Source organism: Pteropus medius, unplaced genomic scaffold (genome assembly GCF_902729225.1).
Source record: "Pteropus medius unplaced genomic scaffold, Ma_sr-lr_union100, whole genome shotgun sequence".
NCBI lineage: Eukaryota > Metazoa > Chordata > Mammalia > Chiroptera > Pteropodidae > Pteropus > Pteropus medius.
In genome coordinates, this window is record NW_024349800.1 from 10,846,585 (window position 1) to 10,864,188 (window position 17,604).

At 31.3% G+C, this 17,604-nt stretch overlaps 1 protein-coding gene across 2 annotated transcripts in view; it reads right to left on the minus strand.

The window, feature by feature from the left end:
- Positions 1-17,604, minus strand: part of KLHL1 (kelch like family member 1) — a 273,818-nt gene that overhangs the window by 47,505 nt on the left and 208,709 nt on the right. For both annotated transcript variants that reach the window (XM_039886823.1, XM_039886824.1), the window contains one exon: positions 8,357-8,581. In XM_039886823.1, coding sequence (XP_039742757.1) covers positions 8,357-8,581 — 225 coding nt within the window. The remainder of the gene's footprint in view (positions 1-8,356; positions 8,582-17,604) is intronic.

Sequence of the window (17,604 nt, forward strand, 5' to 3'; positions counted from 1 at the left end):
TGCACAGCCATGCATTGCAGTCTTTTCAAGGGAGTTTGAGTCAAGGACTCAGACCCCTCTGGCTCTTCTGGCTCTGATCATGCACTTCACATATTTGCATTCCTAGTCTATGCATCTTTATTCTCAGGTCTCCTAGTTTGAAATCTTGGAAAGGGATCTTCTTCAAGCACCTCTGCCAAGGCCTCCTTATGCGGGGAGTTGGGGAAAACTTGTCTTTGCTCAGTATGCATGTTGGAGCATTCCTTCAACACTCCAGTAGGCAGTTTACAACTCTGTCTTGCTAGGAACTCAGCTGAGCTAGAAGAGAGAGCTGAGCTCAAAGAACTGCAAGTAGATAAACCAAAGATATGCACACCAGAAGGCACATCACAAACTGTCAAAAGCCAGAGATAAAGAGAGAATCTTGAAAGTAGCAAGAGTATCAACTTATCACATATGAGGCACCTTCAATAAGATTAACAATTCATTTCTCATCAGATAACAAAGAGGCCAGAAGACAGTGGAATAGCATATTCAAAGTGCTAAAATAAAAAGATTCTTAAGAATTTTATATCGTTCAAAAATAAAGGAAAAATAATCACATACCTTGGTTAAACAAACAAAAAATGAAACACTGAGGGAATCTGTTGCTAGTGGATCCGTCCTACAGGGAATATTAAAAGGAGTCCCTTGGACCAAAATGTAGACATTTCTACCAAAACACAAATTTAAACGAAGAATAAAGAACACTGGTAACAAATATTAAAAAAGTATAAATGTATTTTTTCTCTATAACTCTATTTCCCCCTATCTTACTTTAAGACAATTGAGTAAAGCAATAATTTTTAAATTGTGTTGATGAATATATAATGTATAAACATGTAATTTATATGACAATAATAACAAATATGTGTTAATTAAAAACACTGCTACATAACCAGTGGTCAAAGAAGATGAAAAAAGTTAAAAATATTTTGAGATGAATGAAAATGAAGGCACAAAACGCCAAAACTTATGGAGTACAACTCAAGCAGTGCTTACATGGAAATATATAACTGTAAAAATCTTAATTAGGAAGGGTTTCTAATCAATAACACTAAGAAGTAGAATAATAAGAGCAAATCCAATGCAAGCTGAAAGAAAAGAAATATATATATGAGTGGATATAAATAAAATAGTGAATTATAAAACAAAATAAAACCATAAAACTAGCAATTTGTTCTTTAAAAAGATCAACAATTTTGCAAGCCTTTACCTAGACTGAATAAGAGAAAAAGAGAGAAATGTTTAATTACTAAAATCAGGAATAAATAGGGAACTACCAATCTCATAAAAAATACAATGGATTATATGGGAATACTATAAAGAATTGTATGCAAACAATTCTGATAACCTAAATGAGATGGACAAATTCCTTGATATTCACTAACTACAGAAATTGAGTCAAGAAGAGATGAAAAATCTGAACAGACCAGTAGGAAAGTAGTGATTAGTGATTTTACAACTTCCCACAAAGTAAAGACCAGGCTTCCTTGGCTTTACTGATGAATGCTACTAAATGTTTAAAGAAGAATTAACACAAATTCTTCACATACTCTTCCACAAGATAGAAAATCAATGAGCATTTCCAATTCATTCTATGAAACCAGAATTACTGTAATACTCAAACCAGACAAAGATATCACAAGAAAACTATATACCAATATCCCTTGTTAATACAGATGGAACATATTCCACAAAATACTAACAAACTAAATACAGCAACATATATAAAGAATTGTAGACAATGACCAAGTGAGATTTATCTAGAGAAGATAGGTGAATATCTAAAATTCAATTGATATAATATACTATACTAATAGAATGTAGAAAAAAAAATACATATTCTTTTCAAAACATGCAGGAAAAGTATTTGACAAAACCTAACATCCTTTTTATGATAGAACACTTAGCTGACTAGAAATATAAAGGATCTTAGCATCTACCCACCTCAAAAAATCGATAACATTCTCTTTAATGATGAAAGACTAAACTCTCTTTTCCTAATTTAAGAGCAAGGTGACAATGTCTTCTCTTGCCAGTTCTATTCAGTATTGTCCTGGAGGTTCTAGCTAAAGTAAATAAGCAAGTAAAATAAATAAAATAAGTAAATTTAAGAAAGAAGTAAAACTATTTCTCTTTTCAGATAAAATGATTTTATTAGATATAAAATCATAAGAAATCCTCAAAAATCTACTAATCTAATAAAAATGTTCATCAAGGCTTCTGGATACAAGTTCAATACACAAATATATACAACAGCCATAAAAAATCTGAAAACAAACATAAGGAATTATTTGATTTACAATAGTATAAAATATAGTAGACTATTGAGCAATAAAATTATCAGAAGTAAAAGAAAGTAGACCTAAATAAACAGAATAATATCTAATGTTTATTGATTGGAAGACAATATTGTTAAAGTGGCAAAACTCACAAATTGCTTTACATATTCAATCCAATCAATATCTGAATTCCAGATACCTTTTTACAGAAATTGAGAAATTGATTCTTAATTTTGTATGGACATGTAAGAGATTCTGAATAGCCCAAAAATTCTTGAGGAGAAGAACAAAGTCTGAGAGCTGATACTACCCAACTTCAAACTTACTATAAAGCTTATGCCAGCTTATTTAATTACTTTGTTATTAAGACAGTGTGATGCTGGCATAAGGATAGACATAGATGTTAATGAAATATAATTGAGAGTCCATAAATAAACCCTCATATTTATGAATTGATTTTTGACAAGGATATCAAGACAATTCAATGAAACAGGTCTTTTCAACATAGTGCTGAGACAACATGCAAAAAAATGATGTTGAACTCTACCTCACACCATAGAAAAAAATTAATTCAAAATAGATCATATTTTTAAATTTAAGACATAAAATTTCTAAAAGGAAACATAGGCATAAATCTTCATGACCATAGATTAGACAATATTTTCTCAGATATGCTACCAAAAGCACAAGCAACAAAAGAAAAAATTGAATCGAACTTTATTGTGCTAATAATTTTTGTTCTTCTAAGGACACTAATGGGAAAATTAAAGTAGAACCAATAGAATGAAAGATATTTGAAAATCTTATATATGACAGATGATTTTTATACAGAATATAAAATAAACAATTGCAACTCAATAATAAAAAGAAAAATATCCGAAACAAAAAATGGACAAAATGTTTAAAGAGAGATTTATCCAAGAAAGATATAAAACTGGCCAAGAAATACGTAAAATGTTTCTCAAAATTATTTATTAGAGAAATGCCTATAAAATTACAAGAAGTGCCAATTTATATACACTAAGATTATTATAATAAAAAATGGATAATAACAAGTGTTGACAAGGATGTGAAAAAAATGGCATCCTCAAATATTGTTGAGGAGATAGAAAATGGTGCAGCCATTATGAAAACAACTTGACAGTTCTTCCAAAAGTTAAAGGTAAAGTTACCATGTCTCAACAATTCTCCTTTCATGTATCTATCCAACAGAATTGAAAATGTATATTCACACAAAAATGCATATATATGAATGTTCATAACAGTTTATTCATAATAACCAAAAAGTAGAAACAACTCAAATGTCCTTCTACTGATGATGTATAAACAAAATGTGGTAAATCCTAACAGTGAAATCTTATTCTGTTATAAAAAGAATGAAATATTGATATGTGCTACAAAATGGATGAATTTTGAAAAAATTATGCTATGTGAGAGAAATCATACACAAAAGACCACAAGTTGTCTTTATGGCAATTACATAAAGACAGAAAGTAGATTAATTATTGCTAAGGGCTAGGGATATGGGGCAATGAAGACTGTCTGCTATTGGGTACAGGGTTTATTTATAGGATGATAAAAACATTTTGGAATTTGATAATGGTGATGGCTGAACAAGTCTTTGAATTTTCTTAAAAGTATCAACTCTATTCTTTAAAATTTAATTCTGTGGTATGTGAATTTCATCTCGATTTAAAAGTTAGAAAAAAAGAACATAAAAACAAAAACAACTCCTATTATATTTTTTACATACAACATAGTGCTTGGTGTTCAGAAAATCCATAATAAACAGTAGCTTTATTATTTTCATCAATTTCTCCTAAAAAGATTCAATTGCTAACAGTGTATTGAAGTAATGTCTTGTTCAATTTTATACAATGTAAAATGCAGTAATAAAGACATGATATATAGAATTATGTGCTTCAAAGACATAAATGCTAAAATGAAAACAGCATATTGAGAGAACTGTGGTCTTAATTAGTTTAATTCTCTAGGTAGATGCATTGCTCCCTTGTGTCACATGTTCAATATGAATATAATTTTTATATGTTGTTTTATCTAGCATAAGAAACTTTCTTCATTTATTGATAGATATGAAACTTATTTTGCCACATAATTATCTTTAGCAACCAAAGAACTCATGTGACGTGCTTTTAAAATCACAGTATTTTTTTTTCCATACAAATTAACGATGAATGGGTATATAGGTCAAATAAAATGAGATTTTATTTTACATATTTTTAATTTTACTTTAGACTTTAGCTTCTTGTCACTTAAATGTATAATATGGAATCACATGGTCAATTTTGTAATATCACTGCATAGTAGGTACTGATTAACTATATGGCAAATAATATGGACGTTCTAATTTCTGAACAAATAGAAAAGTAGCTCAGGTGGCAGTTAGTTTACACTTAAAACTGATCCTGTCAATTACACCAAAGGGAGAGTCGTGAAACACCAACATCGAAATTATAAAAAAACACTTAAAGAATCAGAACTCAGTTGCAACTTCCTCAGTGAGACAAAATTCAAGGTACTGCTGTGAGTGACTATCTTGGAGAAAAAACTTAATTTGAGCTCTTTTTACCACCACATAGTGTTTTCTTCAGAAGACCTATTGCACTTTCTATACTGCAAGGCAGTGATGTTCAGACCTTGCCATAACTGGATGGATAACATCAGGTTGTCATCAGAGCCCAGCTTGGATGTGGAATTGCTAACAGCAGAAACAAACAAAACAGCCTTGCTGGTCCAGAACATTTCCTTCCCATCTCAGCTCCCAGCTATGGTAAGAGCATCAGAGACAAGGAAGAAAGGCTCAAGGGAATTTATGAGCAAATTTTGGTAAATAGATGTGTCCTTAGGACTATGTGCTAGAAATAACAGCAGATAGGTTGAGCAAATTCAGCTTGCTGTCTCAGGGCTTCATGTCCAGGTGTAACCCCCGCCTCCCCAAATGTTTAGGAGTGACACAAAGAATGGCATACGCCTTAGCCCTTAATATAATTAGCCAAATCATCTTATACATCCATATGAGCACACAGTTAAAAATTAATATTTCCATGATGATATTGCTAAATAGAATTAGAAGAGAGGGAAGAAGAAGAAATGGAAGGAGATGAGGAAGAGGAAGAAGAGGGAAAAGAGGAAGAGAAACAGAAGAAGAGAAATGCTGACTAATAAAAGAAAGAGAAAAGTAAGGCTAACAAGAAAAAGAAAAGTAAGACAAGAGAGCTCTTGAAGGAGTCTGAGGAAGGGGAGGAGGATGATGATCACCTGTAATAAATAAAAAAGAATTAATTAAAGAGGCAGATTAAAATTTGAAAAAGGCGTGATAGTCTCACAGAGATAAGGGATGTTATTAACATCATTAAGAAAAAAGCAATTATAATGAATTACCAAGTAGGAATAGACTGTAAAAACTAACTAAGATTAAGACATAAATACATAAGATGAATATCATGATGCACACAGCTTAATAACAATTTGGAGGGCTGGATATTAAAATTATTCATCAAGAAGGGATAAAGACAACATTAAATAATGTGATGTATTAAATAAGAAATATTAACAACTATGTAATAGAAGCCTCTGAAAGAGAGAAGAAGGGAAATCAAAGACTGATATATTATATTGAAGGAACAGGAATTTTAGGCCTAGGATGTTAATTGCATTTGAGTATGACATGTAATGCTAAACTTCCTAAGATTCAGCTGATCTTAAGGAATGTGATTGATCATAAAGGAAGCACTCTGTTTCATCAGAGAACACATATGTGTCTTGTGTTACTGTCACTCTGTCTTCAACTGATTGGACCTTGGATTACCATCCAAGTCAAAGGCAGTTTTCTAGGTACTGGGCATTACTAGCAATCGATGAGGCACTTTGCAATCAAAACTGTGCCCAGAAATGGTGCTCTATGATATAATATTACCTTCTAACTCGGTCACATCATATCTTGGGGAGTACTATAATTGGGAATTTTTAAAAAACTGACACAAAATATTAACCATTAGGAAGTAAAACACAGAAGAATCCAATGGCATGAGCCATGGAGGAGAGATGATCTCTTAGATAACAGAAGTGAAGCAGAACAAAAATGCAAAACAATAGCAGCTTAGGCATGCAAATAGTGGACAACTAGAGTTTCTTTTGAGTCATTAAAACTTGTAAGAAATACTGCATTACATTTTAGATGTTTAGGAGACTTAGCTCATATAATTTTTTGTGTAGTCTTGCTTCCACATATACGTTTACAATGAACTCTTTAACAAATGAAACAAACTAAAATACACTGTCAAAGACCACCATCCTGCTCAGCACTGGTGCCTATGTGATAGGATTTGAGGCAAACCATTACCTCCTAAGTATACTTTAAACACCTGAAATTACACCACCTAACATGTATTCTTGGTGAAAATTTTTGTGTGTTCTCTTGACATGCAAATCTCCTACACAATTGGACTGTAGCACACCTTAATGGAAAGGAATTGAATTATCTAAAACAAAAAGAAAGAAAGACATTAAATTCCTAAAATTCCAATCCAAAGTGCTCATTCTCCACATTCCTCCAAAACAGAAACAAAGGCAGTTAGCTAGATAGTTAATATAAACAACACATAGGCCTTTTACATAGATATGAAAGCCAAAATCATCCAAAATATTTGAAATTAAAAAAAAATCATAAGAAACCTTTTATGTTCATGAATATTACCTGGGAAAAACCATTTGCCATTCATATTTTTCATATTATAATTGGGTTCTATGTGATTTAGAGAAATTATATGGCTTTAATTTAAAACAGAAATTTAAAATTTAAAGTTATTCGAAAAGATTTCCAGAAAATTTTTAATATTCTTTAATTTTACTAATGCACCAACTGAAGAGGGAGGTAAACAAGATTAAAAGGTAATGCAACCTAGGTAAACAAGATCAAAAGATAATTTGCTTTAGTTTAGAGCCTTTATTTGTTTATTTATTTACTTTTGCTTAGATTGATGGTACAGTAGACAAGAATGAGAATGCAGTTTTGGAGACCTCAGAGTTGAACATTAATATTTGTTTTTTGAAATGCTGTATGATTTTGCTTGCCTATAAATGTTTATATCAGTGGATTTGCAATTAAACCCTGATATCTCTGTAATGTACATATTTGCAATATATGAAAGGCACTTATTCAACTCTCTGGCATAATTCAAGTCTTCAAAAAAAGTAATTTACACTTCTTACAATTCCCACAATACAAAGTGCAAATTCAGGAACTGTTCATCTTAAATTCCTCTTTTCAAATATTTGTATGGGACTTTACAATTTACAAAGTGATTTTATATTCATTATCCTCATTAAATTTTTATCTTCTTAATAACCTTGAATTGGTGGTAAATCAGGAACCTAAGGTTCGTAGTTTAAGAGCTGGCCCCAAATCATACCAGTATTAAATGGTAGATTCAAAACTCAAACCCAGACCTTCTGGATCCAAATAGTCTCTCATATCCAGGATACTCCAAACTAGAGATCAAATGAATCCCATCATATTGCCCCCTGGTGCCAGCTGATGTGTCACTGTCTCTCTAAACCTGTATTGCTCTCCCTAAAGATTTTTCAGGGTAGTATCATTTAAGTGCAAATATATAGCTACACTGGTCTATCTAGTAATGTGGAGTGAGTCATCTTAATTCAATTTTCCTCAATTTACATTAACTTTTTTTTCTCTAGGTTGCATTATTTTGGCCTCTTCTTGATAGTTTTGCATTTTTTAAATATCAAATCAGGAACCTAATTTTACCTATTGAATAAATGTCGCATTATGAAAACTTTGAGGATAGCTCGAGGTCTACTCATTTTGGTATCTTTTACAGCTTTCTCAACAGTTTAATGCACAATGGCCAACACAAGAAAACATCAAAACTTGAAAAAAAATGTTTCAAATAAGCCTACAATTTACTTAAAGTTAATGATAATTGATGACAATAATACTATATTTTTACATACATTTTCACTATCAATAAAAATATTTCTAAACATAATATCAATAAAGTAAGAGATCTTACCTAGACCATGTCTATGTGTTGACATTGGCGGTAAGACAGTCCAAGTCTTGGTTTTGGGATTGTAACATTCAACAGTGTTTAATGTCTTTAAGCCATCTCGACCTCCAATTACAAAGAGTTTGTCATCAATAACAGCCACACCAAACTGCAATCTCCTGCCGTTCATCATCCCTGCCTGGATCCACAAATTTGTTCTGAGGTCATATTTCTCTATGGTTGTAGCTCCTGATAAAACAAAATCAAATAGTCACCATTTACTACTAATTTAACAGACAACTTGCCCAAGGTATACAAATTATTAGCGCTGTAAAATTAGAATGTGAAAACATTCTTCTCACATTCATTTTTCTTAAAGAAAATGTGGCAGAAAAACAAAGGGAGTGGTAACTTAACTAGAACTATATTTTTTCTTCTTGGCAAACACTAATAATCAAATTGACGCAAATGTTCAATACATAATGGTCTTATGCTACACTGTCAATTCAATAGAATCATTTTGGGGCATAACACAGTTATGTCAGATTTTACAACTTGCTTCTATTACTGTTTGCCATTAAAAAAGCGTAACATAATCCTAGCCTGAAAAAGTTATTAAAATTCCTTTAAATAACTAAGATTGTATGTTATCTGTACAATTCTGAGTGGAGAAAATTTTAAAAATTCTTTACTATGTTTCTCTTTAAATTTATCTTATGCCTTAAATAACAGAAAGTTTTAAAAGTCAATTTAAGATGTAAACATATACTAGTTATACTCTTTTCAACTTTTTTTAAAAAAGTATCTGGAGAATAGCTTAATAGAATTTAGACATAAAATGATATACCTTTATCAATCATGTTACAATCTCTAAATAAAATAACATCTTTCCTAAAAGCTTTTTATGTATAAATTTGAGAAATATACTAAATATAAAAAATATAATAAAGTAGAAATTGAACAAGAGATATGTTTTAATGCATTCAGTTAAACATTTCATGTTAAAAATGTCTGCCTTGAGTTAGTTCAGAATCATTTATATCATAAAATATAAGCTAACAAACACTGATATTGGTTCAGTGTTTGATCTTAATGTTCAGATTCACATTTACCAATGTTTCACCTTCAATGATTAAATATTCCTACAAAAGGAGTCAAAATTCTTGTGTACTTTCACTAATGCACAAAAAAAAATCTATTTTACTTATGATGTATTAAAACATTCTTACTTTTTACAAGCTAGCAGCAATGAAATAAACCAGTATAAACAACTTGTTAGGAAAAGTTTTGCTAATTGAAGTAAAAATTATTTAATGTATGCTAAACTTTTATTCAAAGGTAACAAAACAGTAAAAATATAGCTCCTGGGTTAAATGCAGTAAATATGATTTTGGTGTTATTAAAAATTTGAGCTAATATCTATACAATTAAATATTAAGTATTTTGAAAGGATTATTACTTTTAGAATAAAATAAATTGTAATGTTCATAAGTCACTGAATACTATTTAGTAACAAGATATATTATTGAAATAAGTGTGCTCATATGCTTAAATATATTTATTATATTTCATATTGAATGTTTTATTTAATTATATGCAAATCAAAATTCCAACGTAAACTAAATTGTTGAATAATTTCAAAGTCATCTTAATTCTCAAAGCTTGATAGTGTGGGATTTCATGAATGCCTAACTAAAAATCATATTATATGCAATTACTTCTTTCCTATGACTAACTCTTGACAAATGATGGCGGAAGAAAGAGTGTAATCTAAGTCCACAGTAACCCAACTCTATTAGATCCATATTTTGCAGGTATGGATCGATAAGGAAGTACATATTTGAGCAACCGTACTTTCCTTAATCTTCAAAATATTGGTCAAAACCTCTGCAGAGAATCTGAGATACAGTCATTCTTCTAAGAGAAAATACTTGGGAATATGTGAAGTGAATGGCTTCTACACAACCAAACATGTTGTTATTCAAAGAGGAAAGTGAGGACTTGATTTGAAATAAGCTAGATGTGTCTTAAATCTCAACACATGACAGGATTACTTTTTACTTTTATAGTGTTCTTCCTCTATCTTTAGGTCTCAAAGGTGACATACATTTTGTCCTAAAGTTGCTACATCAGAAATAGTCATGCCTCCCTGTGTTCATTTTTTCAGATTAGAAGTTATGTTAATTCTCTATGGCTGCTTTGAAAAATTATCTCAAAGTTGGTGGCTTAAAAACGCACACATTTGTTATCTTACTGTGCTAAAATCAAGGTGTTGGCAAGGCTCCGTTTCCTTTAGGGGACGGTGGGAGAGATGTGGTTTTCTTGCCTTTTTCATCTTCTATAGGCCACCACATTCTTTACGACCCCTTCTTCTATCTTCAAAGCCAGCAACATTGCATCTCTGACAGTGATTCTTGTGATTACATTGGGCTCACCCCAACTTGATCTGAGTTAATGAAGAATAATCTGATTTAATGTAGAATAATCTGTTCAAGGTCGGCTAATTAGGAACCTTCATTCCCTTCAGAGCTTTAATACCCCGTCCCCTACATAACTATGTAAACTGTAAACTAACATATTCTAGGGATTAGGAAGTAGGCTTCGGTGAGGGGCCATTGTTCTGCCTACCCCAGAAGACAAGCCTATTTCCACTCCACTCCTAGATGTTTCTTAGTTACAAACATTCAGTAATATAAAACAAAGCAGGATCTCTTGATTTGTAAAGCTTTCTTATAGTAAGCATGTATCTAGTTTTTAATGATCACAAAGTTAGAATATGCTTCCTCTTTTTCTATTGAAAGTTATTAATAATATGTCCTTGAAAAAATATCTTCACCAGTACACTTCATTAGCTTGCTTTATAAACTTCCCAATTCTATTATTATCGTATTTTTTCAATTTATCAATTTGTTTATGAGTTCTGTTGTTTTCTTTGCTTGTGTATGTATACTCTTCTTAGTGGTTTCCTAAGTCAGAGGAAGAGGGACAAAGCCATTCTCTCTGAGAAATATTACCCTCTGTTGTTCCTTAAACTCAAGGCAATATTTGTCATTATATAAATTGAAAACAGAATGCAATTAAGAGTAGACTGCTTTGGCAGCAAGCAATACATTTGAAAGAAATTAAAAAGGAAAATTTATTTTTGAGACATAGTTACTTTGGGCTTATTCTGTTAATGAAACTGTCAGTAGTTATCTCAAATGCCCAGGAAGTGTAGGTGTGACTTTAAAATGTGTGACTGCAGGCACGAAAGAACCCTGACAACTTTCATAAACTTTAGAATGTCCACTCTGAGATTCAAAAACATAAGTTTAAGCAACTGATTTAGAATACCCTTTAGACCCATTAGAACAGGTATAATGAGTACATCTGGCTATATAGAAGACTATTTTAGTACTGGTTCGTTCCCCGTTGTTTTGCATCTTAAACTCTAGATCACTGCTATTAAAGTATTTTGAAGGTTGCATTAACTCTTTAGGGAATTTTGCTGTTATTCTGTGAGCCATCACTTTGTACAGTAACAATATTTTTTTATAAAACACGTAGTATAATTTAATAGAATCTAAAGCAATTTGTAAAACTTCCTAACTTAATGTGTGTGCTTAGTAATTCGAAGATGAATCTCATTCTTAATGTTCAGAATAATGTGAAATAAAATGGCAGGTATTTTTAAGACTATATGATATAAGACTACTTACGATATATTTCTGTATATTTTTGTACATTTCATAGTTTATTTATCAAAAACTATGTACCAGGTAAAAGCTAAGTGCCTAGCATTTATAGTAATATATGTTTTGATATGGCTTTATTTGAAATAACTCCTGAAATGATCGTTTTCTGTATAAAGTAGTCACAGCATCAAAGGAAATCATGACATATATGTTATTCACTTTTAACATATCATGCCTGTTTTTTATTGAAATATGGTTGTTAAATAAATATTGAGTAAAGGTGTTTTGAGTAAAGAGTTTAAAAATAAGATTTTAATAATAATATTCAGTGAGTACTTCCTATGCTCTAAAAGATTTACATATATTAGTACATTTAATTTTAAGAAAAACCTGATGAGATGGGTATTATTATTTTGCTAGTTTTACAGAAAAGAAGGTGAATCAGAGAAAACTTTAGTAACTTGCTCGGTGTCTCTTAGACAGTAACTGAAGAATCCACAGTATTAACCTGGCTCTAGAGCCCACTCTGATAACACTTCACTTGACTACCTCATCCTAGATATAGAATAAGATAATTGCAATTAATATATGTGGTAGGCAGAATTTTATAAATGCACTTTCCTGAGATTTAATGACCTATTTCCTAGAACTTTTGAATACGATGGGAAATCACTCCATTGATTGTTATGCTATCTGGCACAGTCTACCTTAATATAAGGAAATAACTGGGTGGCCCTGATCACATAACTCCTTGAAAATGGAGAGATTTGTAGTAGAGAGGAATTCGGAGAGATTTGAGGAACATGCAGGACTCAACTTGCTGGTCTGAAGATGGAAGGGGCCGCATAAGAATGAATAAAGGTACTCTCTAGGAACCCAGGATCTTCCTCACTTGACAACCAGCAAGAAAACAGTCACTTGATTCTACAACCACAAGGAATAGATTCTGCCAATAGTCCGAATGAGCTTGAAAGATGACCTCCAGCTCCAAATGCGAACACAAAGTAGCCAACTCCCTGATTTCAGCTTTTTGAGAACTTGAGCCAAGAATCTAGATGTGCCATCTTAGACTTCTAAACTACAAAACTTTGAGCTAAAAGATGACAGTTTTTTAAACCACTGGTTATGGTAGTATGTTACAGCAGCAATAGAGTGTAGTTTATTTTAATTTGCATTTTTAAAACTCATAAACTGTTTGTTTTCCAAGTTCAATTGCATAACTATAAGATAGATACGAACTATCTAGATACAATACAAATACAAAAGCATTTTCCTCATGACAAAAAAAGCAACAAACTCCCTTCGCAAAATATAAAACTGAGGAAAAAGTGTTCCAGATGTTCCATCAAAATGTGGTTCTGAGTCTTCGGAGTTCGCTCACACAACTAAATATGATTATTTTGGGTGGAACAATAGGAATTAATCCTTTCACACTCTGTTTTGGCATTACAGATGGCAGGGCTTTTATTAGAATATTTATAATTAAAATATTTACCAACCTTATTTATCTCGAACATGGCACAGAATAAAATGATAAAAATTTTTTGACCTGACAAAATAGATGTCACAAAAAGCTTCTATATAGAAGATAAAACTCTTTTATCCAACTCAGCAGAAAGGCCCTCAGGTCTTCTCACAAAGCCTTTTTACTACATTTTAATGCAATATTAATAAGCTCAGTTATCTGACTTCCAAGACTTTTTACAAACCCACAAATCAGAATGATCTGGGGCATTTGAATGCAGCAATAGCTGATATTAAGGGAATAACCAGAAAAAAAATTTATTTGGTTTAAAATCATTTCACTAAAATCAGGAAATACAAAAGGGTGCTAACTTCTTGGCTCATAGTAAAGGGAGACCAAAGTATGGAACATAATTTTAATTATTCACATTTTATGTAATAGTCTACCTTAATAATTTTTAAAAAATTACCTTTAAAATCTTAGAAAAATAAAATATTTCTGGGAGTTGCCAAATCAGATAAGCAAAATACAAAAATCAAAGCAATTTCCTGTTAAAATAAAATTCATGTAGATTGTATAGCAAACAGAAGAACTTATTTAAAATAGCATCACTAAAAGTAAATTATATAAAGATAAAATCCATAGGATAAATGCTAGTTCTAGATAAAAAGTTAAAACAATTAAAATGTTAATTTGAATGAATGGAAAGAATCATACTAATTTTGAATGAGATGACGTGTTACTTCAGAAATAATAATTATTATCTTATATAATCTCAATATAATAATTATATTTGTACAAGATATTTATAAAATTATACCTGCATTTCTCTGGAAATTCAAATGTAAAATATTAGGAAATACATATTTAAAAGATAGACAATCTTTAAATACAAAGGAATCTTGAAGGAAGAAGGCCTACCAGATATTAAAGAGTATTATATAACTATATTTTTAAAAATTGCTTTATGATGAAGGAAAATAGCTATATTAATGAATCTGAAAAGGCCAGAATAACCTTAATATATATGAGTATTTATAATATAAGTGGCTATTTAAATCAGTGGAAGACATTTTATTATTTTAAAAAAATATTTAGATAACTAGTGATACTTTGGAGAAAAATAAATATATAAACTTGAATTCCTGCCTTTATTCTTTAGACCGGAATGACTTTAGATGAACCAAAGACTAAACATAGCACATATGGCCACAGAACTCACTAAGTGTTTGGTTCTCTTCTCAGGGCTCCATGTAACAGAGGCAGGGAGGCTTTAAGTAACCTCCCTGTGTCACACTCTACTCAAACTTTCAATGTTCTAGAAGATGAAAAAATAGGTAATTAATTTTTACTGTGAGGCAGGCATAAAATCAAAGGCCTATGAAGAGAGCCACATGACCTAGATAGAATTTATAAGTAAATATATATATATATGTGATCACCAACTATTTAAATATAAAATACAGTTATCAAAAATACACAAAAAAACAAAAAACTAAAAGAACATTAACAAAATTTTTTTAGAAATATAACAAAAGGTGAATTTCCTTGATAAAAGTTTTTTCATAAATCAAGAAGTAAATTAGAAACATTAAAATAGAAATACTTTAATGACATAAGCAGGCAATTAATTAGAAGGTAGTGTGAATAACATGCAACCATTGGAAAATTCACTTAACCTTTTCTAACAAATAATCTCATAAGATTTCCAACAGATTTAGGAAATGTATAATTTTGATGTTGACATTGAAACCAGCTGGATGACATTAAATCGATGCAAATTTTTTTTGGGAGATGTGAAGTGTGTGTGCATGTGTGTGTGTAAGTGTGTATGTAGTAAATACATAGTTAATTTAAGAAATGGGAGAAGTTGAGTTTTTGATTTGTAACTTATTTTAAATATTTTACCATAAATGTTAGTTCTATAATTAAAATACTAATTTGTTATTTCTGAAAGTAGCTTTTGGTGTTGCTAATGATATCATAAGAAATAGGGTTTTGAAAAGGTAAGTCAAAGTTTGTAGTTATAATTTCTATTATTATTCCAGCAAAGAGCTCATATATTAAAATAACTTTATAGCAAAAGAACATACATATAGAAGCATTATGACAAGCACATTTTATTTTTTCATTTTCTTAATAAATGTTCGTTGAACATAAACTCATACTGGACATTTTCAAATTAAATATTTACTTTTATAACTAACATTTTCCAAAAATGAACTAAGTCCTTGCTATATACAGTTGTTCTCCCTTATATACAGGGGATATGTTCCAAGACCTCCAGACAATGCAGAAACCATGGATAGTACCAAACCCCATATTTACTAGATTTCTTTTCCTGTACATACATACTTATGATAGAGTTTAATTTATAAAATAAGCACAGGAAGAGATAAACGATAACTAATAGTAAAATAGAAAAACTATAACAATATACTGAGATAAAAGTTATGTGAATGTGGTTTCTTTCTTTCTGATGACTGATCTGGTAACTGAGAAAACTACTATGCGACTAACCGGCAAGTAGCACAAATGTGGACACTCCCTGGACAAAAGGATATTCACTTCCTGGGTGGGATGAAGAAGGAATGAATGAGAGTTCATCATGCTACTCACAAAGCACGCAATTTTAAATGTATGAATTGTCTATTTCTGGAATTTTTCACAATATTTTTTTAGACCATGGTTGACCAGGGGTAACTGAATCTAGGAAAGCAAAACTTTGGATAGGGAGCTCCGATAAACACTTTCCACATAATATTTATTAGATTTTTTTCTAGCCATTATTGAAAATATGGGCACTGGGGAATGAAAAATAAAATGGCTATCATGATATTTGAGTTGTAGTTCTAGTATTGCTGACTGTATGGCAGAAATATAAGTCATTGAATTGCTTTTTCATAAGTGTAGTGAAAGAACAAGATGTCTCATTGATCTCCACCTGAACTATGAACTCTTGGAAAATACATTTTTGCTTTTTTCATAAACGAGCACCCACCCTTACAAAAACATACTAGTTGAAGTCTCTCTATGATCTGATATTTACTCTTTTCAAAGTGAAGGCTTAAATAAGTACTACATTAGGTGAAAGTGTAGTGACCTTTACTTATTTCTAAATCTTTTACTTCTCATCCTCTGTCCCCATCACAGAAGTAATTTTAAGTAGCCCTGAGGAGTTTCTTCGTTTGTCAGAGAAGAGCCACACAAGTGCAAACACATGCAGACTTATTCCCCTGTGGGTGTGCAGAAGAACACTTAATTTAGAGAAGGGCATATTTATAATCATTACTGCACATTCACAGGGAGAGGGATCAAAAAGAACACACTGAGTACTCAAGAATTTTTCATTATAGTGGGCATTTTATCATAACATACTATTATTCAATCCACATTCCTTGAAAGACCTAAAAAATGTACAGTGATGTGGCCCAATTCCTCTAACTACTAAAAGGCAAAATAAAGTTATTAATAGACTAAATTTTGAGAAATTTGACCTGTAATAGTAACTTTGTTTTATCCTCAGAACAGTGGAAACAGTGGCCAAGCTAGTCCTAGTAGTTACTAAGCTTTGTCTCTTTCTAGTGCAGATGAAGCTGTGAAAGGAAAACTTCACTGATAGACGATTCACTTTTCACCTGAGGGAGCCTTCTTTCACTCTTCAATAAAGAGCTTGGCTTCCAGGAGCTGAAGACTCGCTGGCAACCATGTAAACAACCAGAATTTAACTTAGGAAATGAATATCTTTCCTGATTCTAAGGATTTTAAAGAAAGCAGATACTTTGACTTTACTTAGTTTTCCCTGAGGCCCTTGGGGAAGTATGGTTTCTTCTAAAATATCTCGTAGTGGCTCAGTAAGTAGACACTTCTGGAAGACAACTCTTTGGGTCTGAAAAACAAACTGGGCTTAGGCTGACATGATGTTATTCATGTTTCTGTAGCTTTGTGCAAACTGATGACCTTGAACTGGTAATCTCTAATGATATACTTCAAGTTCAAAGAAAAGGTACTGGAGTGGAACCAAAGTGACTGAATGAAGTTACTGATGCAGACATCAAGTAGGGCAGTACTCAAAAGGGCAAAGATGAAAGAATAAGCTTTCTTTTATTGTACTGCTTTTCTTCAGAAAAAGT